This window comes from Juglans regia, chromosome 16 (assembly GCF_001411555.2).
Source record: "Juglans regia cultivar Chandler chromosome 16, Walnut 2.0, whole genome shotgun sequence".
Classification (NCBI taxonomy): Eukaryota; Viridiplantae; Streptophyta; class Magnoliopsida; order Fagales; family Juglandaceae; genus Juglans; species Juglans regia.
In genome coordinates this window covers 19,805,072-19,822,665 of record NC_049916.1, presented here as the reverse complement: position 1 = coordinate 19,822,665, position 17,594 = coordinate 19,805,072, and the positions used below count along the sequence as shown (strand labels likewise).

The 17,594-nt window shown below is 38.0% G+C and overlaps 1 protein-coding gene across 3 annotated transcripts; it reads left to right on the top strand.

Annotated features, from left to right (window-relative positions):
• Nucleotides 1-819: 819 nt before the first annotated feature.
• On the top strand, nt 820-16,843 carry LOC109009242. Of its 3 annotated transcripts, none has more exons than XM_018989655.2 (9): nt 820-981; nt 1,476-1,751; nt 2,516-2,614; nt 12,506-12,858; nt 14,135-14,346; nt 14,437-14,693; nt 14,800-14,978; nt 15,287-15,390; nt 16,551-16,843. In XM_018989655.2, the coding sequence occupies exons 2-8, from the start codon at nt 1,526-1,528 to the stop codon at nt 15,365-15,367; spliced, it is 1,407 nt and encodes a 468-aa protein (XP_018845200.1). In that variant the 5' UTR covers nt 820-981; nt 1,476-1,525; the 3' UTR covers nt 15,368-15,390; nt 16,551-16,843. The 3 variants fall into 3 exon arrangements, with proteins under 3 accessions (XP_018845200.1, XP_018845198.1, XP_018845195.1); XM_018989653.2 differs by having other exon boundaries at nt 16,076-16,843; XM_018989650.2 differs by having other exon boundaries at nt 15,287-16,843.
• Nucleotides 16,844-17,594: the final 751 nt, after the last annotated feature.

The following is a 17,594-nucleotide window of genomic DNA, read 5'->3' as shown; positions in this document are numbered from 1 at the left end:
TGAGAGAGAGAGTGAGGAGAGTGTTAGAGCATAAAAAAATTTAGGAATAAAAAATTCCCTTTAGCTATGAACAGTAATTTGCCAAACTTGGAGAAGATGCCATTTCTACCATAATTAGGCAAAATTTGAAGATGCACTAGAATTTGACTAATCCAATTCCATTGCTCTTAGAGTATTCTCATTAGCTTAACCAAATGCAAATACAAACCAAAATTTAGCTAAATCTCTTAAAATGGTCTACACTAGGCAAAAGGCAAATATTTTGTTTGCTAGCTATAGTATATGTTTATATGGTTATTGTTCACCCTCCATTGAATAATTTATATTAATTTCTCTCATTTTGTTGCTAAAGAACAATTGAACCACTAAATATTATTTATATATATAGGTGTTTGGGTTCATACAATTTACAATGGATCTGAATTGCAAAATATGAGATAAATAAATTAGATAAAAAATTATAAAAAAATTATTAAATTAATAATATTTTATTATTATCTTAGTGAATAGATGGATAATTAAATATGAGAATTTCTCTTGAATGTAATAGATACAACATATGATTTTCATCAACTTTTAACTTGTAAAATGATAGGGATCTCGATAATGGATCCCGACAATATATATTTTTTATTTAATGATTAAAAAATTCTTTTATTGATGTTATGATTTTTTTAAAATGTTTAAGATGATTAAAAAGATACATGAAAAATAATGGAAAAAAAATGGGAGGAAACTCTCATGAGAATGCTGTGCTAAACCAAAGAACGTAGGCCCAAGCCTATGGTTAATTGTCCGTTTATTTTTTTATTCTCTCTCCTCTCCCTCCGAGCATTGCAGTTACTGTAACGAAGTTTTTGTACGGGGCATGCCACCGTCTCTCCTTGTATCTGTTTCCTGTTTTAGATAATCTCCACCTTTCGTATTCTTGTTTTCGCGGTTCACCGCTGCTACTGCCTGGGACCTGCCCGTGAGATCCAGGTAAATCCCCAGTGTCCCAGTTCAGCTATTCTATAATTGTAGTTCCCTGTCATCTTCGGTATATCTCAGTCTGGGATTTTAATCCGTAGGATTTCCATTTCCCAAGTAAATCTTTCTTATTCCTTAGATCCTGCTGATTGCGGAAACAATGGATCTTAAATCCATACAATGTCGTGTTATAAGTTGTTTTCTAATTTTTCCTACGATTGAATTTGAATTTTCTTTGCAAAACCTTGCCTCGCCAGCCGGCTTATAAGCCTCAATCAACGTATGCTAACTAATTCTAGGGTAAGCTGAGTTGCTTCGCACATGATTTTTTGTGTGTAATCGTATCAATTTGGATGTAAGAATGTTATTGCTAGTTCAGTTGTAGATGTTTCGTGCCGTATGATTGGGGATAGTATTCTATAGAAGTCTGTCAATGGCTACATAATATGCCAGTATGCTTCATTAATTGTACGCCACTGACTTGTTATTTTATTTTGAAATGTTAGAAATGTTCCATAGATGAGCTCCTTTTTTCCCAAAGTTCGGAGGGTGCTCTATGATGGCTTTTTATAGGCACAGTAGCGACATGTTAACGGAGAGAAGAGGTATACTTGGCATGATTTTTAAGTCTCTTGATCAAAGTGAGCATGGTTTTCGGGTTGTTCGTAGAGGAAGAAGGTTTTGTCGGATAACTAGACAAAGACTCTCACGCTGGGTCTTTGTGCTTGCATTGCTCTTCCTAATTTATTTGGTCCTTTCTGGCATACAAATGCTATTTCATGGTGAGATACAGCTCTCTTTTACTTCATTTTTATTTGATTATTTTTTTTTTTTTATGATTTATCCCTCTCATTTGTTTTGTTTTTTTTTTTAAAATTTGCTTCCATCGTTCCTTAAGTCCCGTAGGTTTGATCCTATAGAATCTGACCCATTTCCCATTAGGCAAAAGGCACAAAGTAAGTCAGACTAATTTTTAGATCACAAGTACCATGTGAAGTCTTCGGTTTTTCCCCTCTCTATCCCTATCCCATAGGTACCACGTTTGAATTAGTAGAGAACCTTTTTTTCTCCTTTGTATCAATAGATATAATTATATTTCAATTCCTCCCCGATGTCTCCCAAGGAAAATCTCAAATTGGATCCAAAAGTATCGGGTTCCTGTAAATTTATCTATGCGGTTAAGCATTCTTTGAATAGGAGTTTTTTTTTTTTCCTGACAGATCATGGCTTTTTTGCTTTGGTGGGTCACCAAAATTCTTTCAATGTATGTATTTTGTGTTGAAATAGTATCTATACAATCCCATTGATTGTGTGAAGTCCAGTGTAGCAATGGAACCGGGGAAAATATTCAGAAAAGATATTTTTATTTTTTTAATTACGTTGGCATTTTTTTCTTATATTAGTATTAGTTAGGGATCCTGGTTCAGCGACTCTAATTTTTCGTTGTAACTTTCATGTTTCCATGTGTGATTTAGCTTCTTTTTCTTTTTAATTTTGTGCTTCTTATATGGTTAAATGTAAAACAAGTACTTATTTCTCATTGCAGATAATTTGGAAGATAGCATTTCATTGTCACAAGAAGTACAAGAACAACTTTTGGGGTATAATGCTCCAAAACCACCGAAAAGCAAGAATCGTAGGCAGCGTAAGGATATTTAACTTGCATTAATCTTATGAGTATATTAAGATCTATGAATCTTGTTTTCAATTGCTGAAAAATTGGGTTAAGACGGTTTGCCAATAAGTTACATCATGTTTATGGTGTTCGTCGAAAGCCTTTTTTGAGTTTGTGTTAAGGTGATTTTCCGACAAAATTTATATATTGAGGTATCGCTTGAAGACTTCCCTAATAAAAGTTGAATGAAGTGTTGAACATTGTGAGAACCAAAGAGAACCAAAAGCAGTAGTTTTCAGCACTTATTGGTTTTTGTTGCTCTAATTCCAACACTTTGCATATAGTTGATCTTGAGGTCCAGAGTTCAGACCAAGAAATTTTGAGCTTTCATCGAGCATATAGTTTCTTTTCCTTCTGTTGGTCAGTGGGTGGCGGTCAGGTTTTGGGAAATGCTGAAATTGTGTTGAGTTGGTGTGCAATAATAAATAGAGCAATGCTATTCTTCATTGTAAATGTTATCATCCTTGGTCACATTTGTTGATGTGGCAAGTTTTATGTGGTTTTGTGTCAATCATTTGAATAACAATGACTTAAACATGTGCCACATTAAGGGGATGTTTGGAAACAATTTCCATCTCATCTCATCTCATCCCATCTCATCTCATCTCATCTCCTTCTCAAACATCATTCAAACACAAACATTTTCAAACTAATCATTACAACTTTCCCAAACTTTCAAACAAAAAATAATTCAACTTTTTCAAATCCCAAAATGAAAATAATATTAAAAAATTATATTCTGACAATATTTTAACTTTATAATATTTTTTATTCAACTTTTTCTCTCTCATTTTCCAAAACCCAATAAATACTTAACTCAAACTCTCAATACTATTCACAAACCATCTTGCTACTATTTACAAAATTTTCATCTCATCTCATTCCCTAAGCATCCTCTAAGAAGTGTGACGAAGAATACAAAATTTAGGATGAAGAGTAGTATTTCTCTAATTAATATGTAGCACCAGAATGTGTCAAGTAGGCCGGTTAACCTAACATGCAGCTTGATAGTACACTTCATGTTCATGTCTAAAAGTGTCCAGCTACTCCCTAGCTTCCTAAGAAAATTAGCCAAACTTTGCAGCATGATAAGCCTAATGGTAAACCCCTTTGCAGTAAATCCTGTGACTTCCTTGAATTTAAATTTCTCCTGAAAATGGAAAATTCTTTTTTTTGATAAGTAATAAGTTGTTTTATTGATATAAAGATAGGCATAGCCCAGGTACACTGGAAGTATACATGTGAATATACCAATTCAAGAACTAGAAACAATTACAAGGAAATTATGGAAGCTGAGACCATTCAAATCAAGAGTAATGACCCACAAAAACAAAGTCTTCCAAAAAAATCTCTAAAACTTTTCCAAGAAGCGTTCATGATCCTAAAAAAGTCTCTCATTTCTTTCACTCCAAATACACCAAAGAATACATATAGGAGCCATCTTCCACATGGTTGCAATCTGTGGTGTCCTAGTGTAACACCCCCTTCCCGTAGGATAGAGATATTACTAACATTTAAAACATAATGCCCGGTAAAGAGATTCATATCCTGAATTACCTCATTTATTGAAATTCATCAAAACGCTAAAACTGAATTGAACATGATTGTTTTGGAAACTGAACGAAATATAAAGAAACATAAACTAATCCTATGCATGACATAAAAGAAATCTAATTCTGGTGATAAAATCACTTATTCATTCCTAAGTCTTGGGACTAGATCTATTCCTGGCCATCCAGCTCTTCATCATCATAGACATCATCTGCGAGAATCAGACATGGAAGAAAACAAGAAACACACAAAAATAATGAGTTGAATACTCAGTAAGTAGTACATCGTATCATAAAATATAGTCCTAGCCTAACATACAATTCATTTCTAGGATAACCTTCAGAACGTACATACAACTTCATGAATTACAATCAAATACGTAACATGATCTTCTGAAAGACTTTACATACATATATCATCACAGATTTACATGGCACACATTTTCATTATTAACATAAGCGGAAGCATATATAAACAAAACATGTCATTGTGAATGCATAACATCTTGGTTATCTTGTATTAACATGAAGTGAAACATGCTTGTGTCCGTGTTTCCACTTATCTGGCATAACATGGAGTGAAACACGCTTGAATCCGTGTTTCACTTAACTTGCATAACATGGAGTGAAACACGCTTGAATCCGTGTTTCACTTAACTTGCATAACATGGAGTGAAACACGCTTGAGTCCGTGTTTCACTAAACTTGCATATCATGAAATGAAACACGCTTGAGTCCGCGTTTTATTTAACTTGAATATCATGGAGTGAAACACGCTTGAGTCCGTGTTTCACTAAACTTGTGGTTAACTACGCTTGAGTCCGTGGTACCGTTACATTTCTTATCTTTCTTAATGCATGAGATTTGATTAGGCTTCATGAACATCTCTAACATGGCATAATCTTGTACATGGTATAGCGTAACATGACATGGCATGGCATATTCTTGTACATGGCATATTCTTGTATGATTTAGCATGGCATATCTTTGTACATGGCATATTCTTGTATGATTTAGCATGGCATAGTATAACGTGATATTACATAACATGCTATGAATGTTTTATGACGTTCCAAGGCATACATGATCCAGGCACTACTTGAACATGGCATACATGGTTTAAGTATTACACAAACATGGCATATATAACCTAAGCATTTCATGAACATGGCTTGCGTAATCTGACTATTACATGGCATACTTGACTTTGAACTACTACTTCAACATTTCATGGCTTTCATGTGAATTTAGTAACATTAAATCAATCAACAATAAATTCATTCACTCAAGCATAATCTCATATTTCATCAAGATCGAAAAGTAAACTAACCTTGACTTGCCTCTTAGTGTAGCGTAGTTAACAATCATAAGCACATCACATTTTTATACATAATAATAATATTCACCATACGCATTTATTAATATGATCATACTATTTACCTCTTAGCGCTGCTTCCTGATTCCCAACTTGTAGCGCGTTACCTATACGAGGTACTAATTGTCACTAACTTTTCAAAAAATGTGTCATAGCATTCTAAATACTTAAATTCATATATAATAATATTATTCAAAACTCATAACATGTTCCTTAACTTCTATTTAAATTATAACTTAATAATTTTATAAAATCTTAGTTAAAAGTCAATTGGAATATTAACTAAATAATAGACTCAAAAGATACTTACAAAATATACTTTAAAATTTATGCTTTAAAATCCTTTAAATACTTATCTATAAAAATAAGTATATGACTAATATATTTATTCAATTAAAAACTTTGGCCTACATAATAATCAGCCCAATTTAAACCTTAGGCTCGCATGAAAACAACCCACTTAACCCAATACTATAGTTTCTGAAATAATTCAAGTCCAACCAGATTTATAAACCAGTCAAGATACAACTAAGTCCAGTCCCAATAAAACTCAGCCTAGTAGAAAGGGTATTTTGGGAAAACTGAAGCAAAAAGAATAAAAAGGAAAACAGGCTTACGGGAGAGAGAGCTGCGCGATGCTCACCGAGGGAGAGCAGTGTGCGACGGCGGCTCTGGGGACTGGGAGTGATCGGCGACGTGACTGGGGGATCCCTATGGTGGTGCGACACCGAGAGAGGGAGAGAGAGAGAACAAGTGAGAGTTTAGAGAGAGATGGGTTTGAAACTCAACTAACCGAAAGGGAGGAAGGTGGGGCGCGGCAACAGGGGCTTACCTGAGGGGGTGGGTTCAACGGGGTTGAGACGGCCGGCGTTTTCTGGCGCCGAGGGTAGGGCTCCGACGTCCGAGGGTGGTCGGTGATGACTGGGCAGCAAAGGCTTAAGCGGAAAAGTAAGTTGTTTCTCTGGTATTTTGATGTGTGCATCACAGAGGTTTAGTGAGTTTCTAATAGGCGATGGGAGTAGACGACATGAACTCTTAGGAGATTGGCTGAAATTTGAAATTGCCTAAACTTTAGGAACCGACTCTTTCGTGGATACAGTTTCTGAGAGGGTTTGAAGAGTTTGAATTGGAGTTGATCACATACTCTGGAAACCGAAACTAGCACGGGGACTAAGTGGATAGAATATTCGAAGTTTTAAAAGGAAAGGAATCTAATCGATCTATTTGTTATCACAAAAATCTAAAATAAATAAATAAATATAAAGAAAATAAAATACCAATAAATAAATAAATAAAATACTAGTTTTAAACCCTAAATTTAGACCCGTATGTTACACCTAGTGATCCCTCTCCAGCTTGCTAAAATTTCCACCACCCTACTCGGTATCACCCATGCTATTCCCATTCTGCTGAAAAAGTAATTCCAGATATCTCGAGCGAACTCACAATGTAAGAGTAGATGGTTTGCCGTTTCACTACTATTTGTGCACAAACAGCACCAGTCCATAATTATAAGGCCACGTCATCTAAGATTATCAATAGTCAGAATCTTCCTTATAGCTGCTGTCTAGACAAAAAATGCGGCCTTTGTAGATGCTTTAGTCCTCCATATGTTATTCCAAGGGAAATTGTGCCTTTGTTGCATGGTAATAGAGTCATAGAAAGATCATACCGAGAATATCCCTTTCCTAGAGGTTCTCCATTCCATCATATCTTCCCTTGTGGCAGCAATAGAAGTGTTGTACTACAAGTTTAAAAATTCCACCAGAACAGTCACTTCCCAATCATGTGCATCCCGAGTAAGACTGATGTTCCACTCCTGTGAACCTTGATTGATTACCCGCAGGTCAGCCACCATAGCTTCTTTTTCCCTTGCAATTCTGAAAATTGTGGGGTAAGCATCCTTTAAGGCCGTATCTCCCACCCACACATCTTGCCAAAAGCTGGTCCTACTACCATCCCCCAAACGCAGCCGAGTATCACTAGCAAAAGTGCACCAACCTTTCCGTATAAACTTCCAAAGCTCCACTCCTTATGTCCCCCTACCCTCTTTAGAACACCAAACCTCCCCCCCCCCTTCACTTCCATACTTCATGTCAATCACCCATTTCCATAAGGCTCCCCTCTCATGGTTATAATGCCACGACCTTTTTACTAATAATGCCTTGTTGAAATCCCTCACATTCCAAACCCCCAAACCACCATCTCTCAGAGGAGAACATACCTTATCCCACCCCACTAAGTGAAATTTAAACTCATCTTCTAGTCCACTTCACAAGAAATCATGTTGAAGTTTCTCTATTCTAGATGCAATGCTAGCGGGGAGGGGAAATAAAGATAGGTAATATGTGGGAAGGTTGGATAAGGTACTCTTGATTAGTGTGATCTGTCGTCCCCTTTTAGATAAATATAACATTTTCCACCCGGCCAACCTACGCTCAAATTTTTCCAGCACCGCCTCCCAAATTGCCTTAGCTTTGAAAGAAGCCCTCAACAGAAGACCAAGGTACTTCAATGGCAATGAAGCAACCCCACAACCCAAAATGTTCGCCAACCCTGCTTACATCGACAACCGCAACCATTTCCGTCTTAGCAAGATTAATCTTCAACCCGGATACCGCTTCAAAACAAAGTAAGATGGCCTTCAAAGATTGGATATGACCTGCATTTGCCTCACAAAATAGCAAGGTGTCATCTACAAACAAAATGTGAGAAATAATGGTAGAGCCGTGAATATCTCCCTTAGTGAAACTAGAAAAAAATCCACCCTCTACTGCCGCCGACGCCATTCGACTTAGTGCCTCCATTACTAGGACAAATAAGAGAGGTGATAATGGATCACCTTGTCATAGATCCCGCGAACTATTAAAGAAACCCACGGGCACCATTTACCAGAACTGAGAAGCGAGCCGTTGACACACAATGCCTCATCCACTGCCTCCATTTTCCCCCAAACCCACAACTACTCAACATATATATAAGAAAATCCAAGTTGACGTGATCATATGCTTTCTCCATATTGAGTTTGCATAAAATACATGGAACTCCCGACTTGATCCTGGTGTCCAAGCATTTATTAGCTATGAGAACCGAGTCCAAAATTTGCGTCCCTCTCACAAAGACATTTTGGGACTTAGAGATAATCTTCTCCATGATCGTGCTCATCCTATTAGCAAGAACTTTTGAAAGTATCTTATACACGCTGCCCATAAGACTAATCGGCCTGAAATCTTGTACCTCTCTTGCACCAACCTTTTTAGGGACTAGTGCAATAAAGCATTTAAGTTTTTCTCAAATTTGCCATAAGTGAAGAACTCCTGAAAAACCTGCATTACATCCTCTCGCACCACCTCCCAACAAGTCTAGAAAAAATCCATAGTGAAACCATCCGAGCCTGGAGTTATGTCTTTATTCATTTTCCTAATTATTTGTTGTACCTCTTCCTCTTCAAATGGTCTCTCCACCCAGGCCATACTATTTTGATCAATGACCTCAAAGGCTAGTCCATCTACCGTAGGCCTCCATGCATGAGGTTCCGACAACAAATGTTTGAAATGGCTAGGCACATGCTCCTTTATCACAACCTGATCTGAGGATGCATCTCCATATATGTTCAAGGACTCAATGAAGGTAAACCTCCTATGAGCATTGGCAATTCGGTGAAAATACTTTGTGCATTTATCCCCCTCCTGAAGCCACAACGCCCTTGACTTTTGCCTCCATGAAATCTCCTTCATTAGAGTCAATCTTTCTAATTCAGAAACTACTTGATCTTTTCGGTTGTTTTCATCCCTTACACCCTCCAAGCTTTGTAACTCTTGAAACAAACTCTTTTTTTGTAAGGTTACATCACAAAATACCTGTTCATTCCATGTCTTCAAGTCCTTCTTCAAAGCTTTCAACTTTCCAGCCAATACATAGCTCGGATTGCCCTCAAGTAGGTATGAGTTCCACCATTGTCTAATCAAGTCTACAAATCCATCCGTTTTTAACCACATATTCTCAAACTTGAATGGCCTTCTACCCCCTTGAATACCACCGCAATCTAGCATTATAGGAAAGTGATCAGAACCTATCCTCGGGAGCCTTGTCTGACTAACATCTAGGTATTGTAGCTCCCACGAGGGAGAAATGAGAAATCTGTTCAGTCTTGACCAGGTTTGATTATTAGACCAAGTGTACTCACCTCCCATTAAAGGTATGTCCATAAGGCATACCTTGAATATAAAATCTGAAAAATCCACCATAGCTAGATTTTGTTGTCCCTTCCCTGATCTTTTGCTGGAAAATCTTGTCACGTTAAAATCCCCACCAATACACCGTGGGACCTCCCACCAAGAACATAGGCCATCAAGCTCGTCCCAAAGCAACCTCCTCTCACTATCCAAATTAGGACCATATACCCCAGCAAAAGCCCATGGAAAACCATCTTCAGAATTTTTAAAAGAGCAGCCTACCAAGTATTCTCCCACAAACTTCTCAATGCTCTCCACCACCCTCTTATCCCACATGACCAAAACTCCACCCCAGGCCCCTTTTGACGGTAAGTATGTCCAGCCTACGTATTGACAACTCCATTGCTCCGAATAATTCTTCTAGTGATAACCTTTAGCTTTGTTTCCTGTAGACATATGATGTCCATTTTCCATTGCCTTAATAAGGCTCGTATTTGAAGGCGTTTATTAATCTCGTTCAGCCCCCGAACATTCCAACTCAATATTTTGGGCTTCATTTATCAACTGTTCCAACCCTCCTCTTGTTTCTACCACGACTAGCACTCCCCTCCTTTCCATCATAATTAATGGACCACGTCAACCTCTTCAGTTCCCTATCTCTTTTTTACCCTGCGCCATGTTGTCCTGTCTCAATGGCTATAATTAGTGCCTTAAACTGATTTTCATAGCCCCCACACGAAATCCCCATGCAACTTTGAAGTTCCTCTACCTTTTTCAATACCCAATCAGAGGAAATAGTAGGAAGAATCATACTTATTGGGGTAGGTTCCACTCCTGCAGACTCCTCCCCCATATCTGACGTGCACCCACTCTCCAAAACAGCAAGAGTATTTGTTCTAGCTCCCTCAGAAGGCTCACCGAATGCTAGGTCTTCCCCCCATGACCTTATCTGTGCCTGACCTAAGGGTGGCGACAAAAACAGAGGCGTCCCAGACTCACCGTAGAATTCTGTGGCATCTCACAACTTGTCGACCCTCCCTGATTAGTCCCCGAGCCAACGTGATCATAGATACTCAGTTCCAGGCCTTCACCTTCTACGATTTCCCCCACCTCCACTACCGGCGATTGTAAAGCCACTTCTGGACCACCACCTGAGTCGCCACAAACTGTCGCTCCTTTCTGTGCCATATTCAACCCAAGATTCGGTCCCGGTAATGAAGTTTCGGGCACCTCCAGAGAACCCGAAATTTGAGATTTCAATCCTTGTTCCGTCTTCCCCTTCAGGTCCTTTTGCAAACCTTCAATTGTCCTCAAGGAACCATCATCTACCTCCATCGATCTTGTCTGTGCATCAATCGAAACTACTGGAACTAAGGAAGTTCCATAACAGCTCCAAGTCCTAAGCAATCTATTGTCGGCAGCAATGCTTCCGTCGAAGCCACTATGACCTTCGGCGACGTCATTTGAGGTTTCGCCTGCGTCGGTGTTGCTGACCCACCCCCCGATGGACCTATTGCATGCTGCGGTTTCTTCCTCCATAAGGGTCGAGACTGTTGAGTGGGCTCGGGCCTCAGAACAGACCTAGCACCTACCTTGGCCTTCCCTTTGGGCCCACCATCCTAACCCACACCCAGCGGCTCCATACGTTTCAAATTGCCTGTCTCCAGCCCACACCCCAAGCCTAGCCCCACTTCATCTTTACCCAAAACGCAGCGTATAAGTCCCTTCACTTTAAAACTCATCTCCCCAGCAAGGACTGCATATCGCGTAACTCCTTCAAAAAACTTATCTCAACTTGCCCAGACCACCTGCCACCTTCCTCTGGTCTCTGAACATCTCCCGAAATGGGAATACCTCCTGCCCGTAGATGGCCTACCGTGTCTGGCATTTGCACATCTTGAGATGACTGCAAGGCCTCCCTATACGACTGAGACGACTTGAAAGCTCCTACCGATGAGGACGGTAGACCTCTCCCCTGTTCACCTTCACTACCAACCTCCCTCAACGCCACTGCTAGTTTTCTCCACCCCATCCCATCTCTGCCCCTAGGGATGAAAATGAAATACCGACTCCCTCCACCACTATACACCGCCAGGGCCAAATAGCTGCACGAGAGTTGGAGCCTTGCTGCACAACAAACACTTTGTTTCCTTCTCTATGAGCAGAGTAATATCCCTTATTACTATGCTTTTGACAATCCTCCATCATTCTTGAGGCCCAATGCGCAGTGTCCAAACCCAGCCTCACATTTTGCACTCTTTTCCAACCCCTCTTAGTGATAATCACTCCACGCCCATCTGCTTGAACCTTGAACATCTTTGACTCTATAGCTAAACATCTAACAGAAGGCATTTTCCTTCCAAGACACCCTAGAACCCCACCGTCAATCACCCACAACCACCATCCACAATGAAAGTTTGCAAAGTAAGATATTGTGTACGGAGAGAGAAAGAGAGGAGGGAGAAAATATCAGTCCTCACTTAGTATAAAAATCATGGAAAATTCTGTATTGGCATTGGGACTTGTGTTGCAGTCATATTAGTAAATGTTCATTTGTTATTATAAGGCTTCGATTTATTACAAAAGAAACTAATGGTGTTATCATCTATGGACCCGATATAAGGTTTGGAGCTGATGCTTCCTTGCGTTTTTCCTCTGAATATATTGACTAAACATTGTTTATGCTTTTCTGTCTTCTGTAAATAATTTCCAATTTTTGACTCAGTCCTTGTACCTTTTCTTCCATGTCTTCGCCCTTCAGATTTTCCTTGCGAAATTGGGCTTGTCAAATCAGTGGATGATCTTGTTGAACCCAAGGATCTTATGAACTTCACCCAGTTTTCACTAGAGTACATTGAAAAAGAGGAAATATTACCTGATAATTATTTTGAACCTAGATTTGGAGGACATCAGACTCTCCCAGAAAGAGAGAAATCCTTCTATGCTAGAAATCAGACACTTCATTGTGGTTTTGTAAATGGACCACCTGGGTACTCGAGCACAGGATTTGATTTAAATGAGAAAGACAAGGCATACATGTATACATGTAAGGTTGTAGTATCTTCTTGCATTTTTGGGAGCTCCGACTTTTTGAGGAGGCCCACACGCAGACTGGTAAATTCTATTCCTTACATTTGTCTGAACATAAGTTACATAACGACTTCATAAGAAATAAGTGTGAACCTTCACTTTGGCAATTGTTATACTCTATTCAGATTTTCATTCATGAAAGATTATTATCTTCAAATGTGGCTGGAAAAAAGAATTCCTTGATGTAAATAGTAGTGGAAGTAAATTTGAGGATGTATTCATCATTCTGACTCTCTATAAGCATACCCCTCCATATAATTGTATTGACCAAGAATAATCTTCATGTCCGACCTTTCTGTTCGAACATCAGACACTCCCAGCATTTTATGGGAGGCACACACACTTATCTCCACTTTTCCTGCAAACATTTAATTAGCAGAGTGGTATCTTCAACTTTGAAACTGCTTTAAAGAAAAAAAAAATGGAAAAATGAATGTTTGATTCTTGAAAGGTATGGCATCACATTTTTATTATGTGAAAATTTAAAATGGTAACCTATGGAGCTACTGAAATATTGAGATGAGTTCTTTTTTTCTTTTCATCCCCCTTCTTTATTAAAAGAAAGGAGAATCTTTTACCTTCCTAATATCATGAAACCCTATTATAGAAGTGTGTATTTATATAGCTGTTTGATACTCATAAAATTTTGGTTTTCATGTTTCGGCATTATACTTTATCTTTTGAAATGGTTATAGAGAATAACGTCTGCTTGAAATGCAAACAACTACTTCTTTTTCGTAATGTTACAATTACAGCTATGAATTTCTTGCATTTTGGGTTCTATTTTGTGTGGTAAGCAATGGAATAGGCTTTCATGTAGTTTCAAGTATCTGCTGTCTTGTTTAGTTTATCCCTTCGTTTTCTTGGAGAAAATAAATAGATGATCTAAAGTTGAAGATGTACTTAGTCTAAACCTTTTACAAAGTGCCATTCCAAAGAATTAAATGATGGATAGCTGGTGGGGTAAAGAGAGGATTTTGCATGAAGTAAGGAAATGGAAAGTTCATTGAACTTGGAATTTCCATTTTCATTGACCTTTGATTTTAATATATGAAATTCATATGTATGGTTCTCTTTATACTTGATTTGTTTATGGCTCTAACACCTTTGCTCTATCAAGCTGTGTGCATGATGAAATCTTTAGTTATCTTCCATTTATTTGAGCTTTAATGATTTTATATGCTTGTATGTATTCAATACATTAGAATATTTTGTTCAGAGGAATTAGGTTCTGAATATATATGTCATCATGATACATGGGGATTAATCAGTAATGTTCAAATATTCTTGTTTGCTGCAGATCAGTGAATATTCCAAGAAAAATGTTTGTTTTGTTATGTTTGTCGATGAGCAAACATTATTAAAACTGTCATCAGAAGGTAATACTCCTGATGACGGCGGATATATCGGCTTATGGAAAATCATTGTTGTGAGGAACTTGCCATATAAGGATATGCGGAAAACTGGAAAGGTGCCAAAGTTTTTGCCACATCGCCTCTTCCCTTCTTCTAGGTAATTCTACATAATATTCTAGCCATCAAGTCTTGGCCCTTCTAGTTGTAAATCAAAAAGTTTTATCTTATATGCAGTGGTTGTTTGAAGGTACTCGATTTGGCTTGACAGCAAGATGCGACTTCAGAGTGATCCAATGTTGATTATTGAGTACTTTTTGTGGCGAACAAAATCAGAATATGCCATTTCAAATCATTATGATCGCCACTGTGTCTGGGAGGAGGTACTCCAAAATAAGCGTCTAAATAAGTACAATCACACGGCCATTGATGAACAGTTTACTTTTTATCAGTCTGATGGTCTCACCAAGTTTGATCCTTCAGACCCAAATACTCCTCTTCCAAGTTGTGCGTGTCATTGGCATCTCTGTTCATTATGGAGATTGTCTTTTCATCTGCAGTTCATGTCTCCATGAACCCCATGTGCTAATGTGATGTGTCATTTATCTTGCAGTTGTTCCTGAAGGTTCCTTTATAGTACGGGCACATACACCAATGTCAAATTTGTTTTCTTGTCTTTGGTTCAATGAAGTCAACCGATTCACCTCACGTGATCAGCTAAGCTTTGCATATACTTACTTGAAACTGAGAAGAATGAATCCCACTAGACCATTTTACCTAAATATGTTTAAGGTAATAGTCTCTCTCAAGAAAATCTCAATATACTTTTCAGTTAGTGATTTCGTTGTATTTGTCTGTGTATCATTACAACTAATTGATTTAGTCTTTTGGAGCTATTTCCAAAATGATTTCAGAAGTCACTAAAATTAGACAATCGATTGTGTTGATTTTGCTTGGTTGTTGGATCTGAGCAAAATCCTGATGATCACATTGTTTATAGGATTAGCTCCTTTAAACTGGTTGCTTTCAATGTGTTTTCACAAAGGTGTAATTATGCAAAAATTGTGCTTGGTATGTCATGCCTTTTCTTATGCATGCAGGACTGTGAGCGCAGAGCTCTCGCAAAGCTATTTCGGCATAGGGCTGTGCCATCTCCTCCACCTGCTTCTTTGGTCAATTGAGATTATTTTAAGGTTTATACTTGGTAAGTTTAAGTTGATTTCCATTTCTTTTTGTTATTCTGATTTATTCTGTTCATATTTTCATTCGTTGCCTCAGCTTGATCGCCTTCAAATGCCATAGAAAGTTTTGTATTTCAATTATGTTATTTGCAACCTCTATGAATGAACAAGCAAAATTATTTTAAACTCACGCTAGGAATCAGCACAGTGGATTTTGGTGAAGTCTCAAGTATTATCTTTAGAATGGATTCTAACTTGCCACCATATTCTTATAGCGAGAGGGTTGGGTTGCTTAAACTTGGTTGGTAATGGAAAGTCCAACCTGGATCTCTTTTGCTGTATGTTACCCCCCATCTCATGACTACAATTATGTGACCTTTTAACCATACGCCCCCACTATGTGAAAGCAGCGCAGCAAACAGTGATTATCACCCTGCTCTGTTGTATAAATGAGGATACCTTGAGTTGGATATCATGATTGGCCAGGTTTAAGTCAATTACATTTACTTGAGAACTGTAGATTTCTTGACCAATTATCTAGCAATGTGACAAACTGAGTCTAGTTCATGAGGGGTGTTGTAACGGTTTGTTTGATTCTGATGACCTCATTTGTGCACTTGCACCTTTGCTCTCTTATGTTAAATCAAGAAAGTTTCTTGCCAAAACCGGCTAGCAGAACATTGAAACTCATATGCCATTCAAAAGCAGATATGTACAGTGAGACGAAAGTGCTAAAAGAAGATGCCTAGAATCATGCAATCCCATTATTTCACTACATAAGAACCAATGTTGTAAAACGTGGTTGCTGGCACATCCCACATCCAAGTTATGTAGCACTGAGCTTGAAGGTAATGGGTTTGAAGCTTGCTATAGCTCCCCCCCTCTTCCTCACTTTCCAGAAAGAACCATGTTGCAAGCTGAACCAGAACCAAGCCATAATCTGTTGGTTCTCCCATTGGTCGGGTGGACTTCTTATAGTTTCAGTTAGTGATTGTTTTGAGATTTCAGTTCACATGTTACAAACGAACTATATTGCCAAAACCTGCTAGGCAGTGAAATATCCAAAGTCACCGGGCGTGCTTCAATTTAAGATGTCTAGAAGCATGCAATTGCTTTTTTTCATTGTGTAGGAACCACATTCATTACTTCATCGAATAATCTTGTGAAAAATGGTGACCTTTAGGGAGTGCAAGAAGTTGGAGAGCCTCTCTGTAATCAACATAGACTGGGCAACATACGGGAGTTTTTTATATGGTGTGTATGGTCGAGAAGGCCAGATGGGTGCATTAGGACATTCATTTTTTTGTCTAGTCAACATAATTGGAGTAATTATTAAGTAATTTTAGAATACATGGTGCTTCTATCCTATTAAAGTATGACGTGTCATTGAAAATGTAAGCAACTTTAATAACATGGTATTATTTTGTTTGGAAGAGAGTATCATGTCTATACTCCTTAAGCGCTTGATAATTTTCCATATAATTGTGACTTGTGAGTGTTTGATCGATGGGTCTAAGTTGGACCAGTTTGTATTACGATTTAGACCCATTTTTTGAATCTTCGCAATTATGTTATAGTTGCATTGGCTCCGATGCCACTGCCAGAAGGGGAAAAAAATAACATTTATAGGAGACTTTTCAGTGAGCATATAGACACCACTCAATCCAAAAGTGAACTGATTTTGGGTCCAATTGTTAGGCTAATCATTTATACCTATTTTGATGAGAAATTTAGGACTTCTAACTCTCTTTTCACGCGTGTATACTCAACATGAAGATTCCCGTGAGACTGAAAGGTAATGGGATTGAACAGAATATAACCATTACAAAAGAGAAATGATATTTGTCTATTTGCAGTCTTAGAGTGTACAAATCTCGCCCACTCTATTTGAAAAAAAGTAGTTAAATTTGATACTCATGAAAAAATCATTTTTTGACAGTGGACTTTACTTTTATTTTTTTTAAAAATAGTGCTCGAGGCATGCACATTCCAAAACTGTATCAAGCACTAGTTATTACAAAAACTATAATTTTTATAGTGGTTTTGCTGGCAATGATCATACTGCATGCGCGCTTGCTTCTGGTCTCACCAAGAGATTTGAGTTGCCTTCTTGACTCAACTTATGTAATGGGAAAATAATAATAATAATAAAAGAAATAAAGAGAGACTGCCAATTAGTCGCAAGAACATAATTTTTTTTTTAATATAAACATCAAAAGGAATAAAA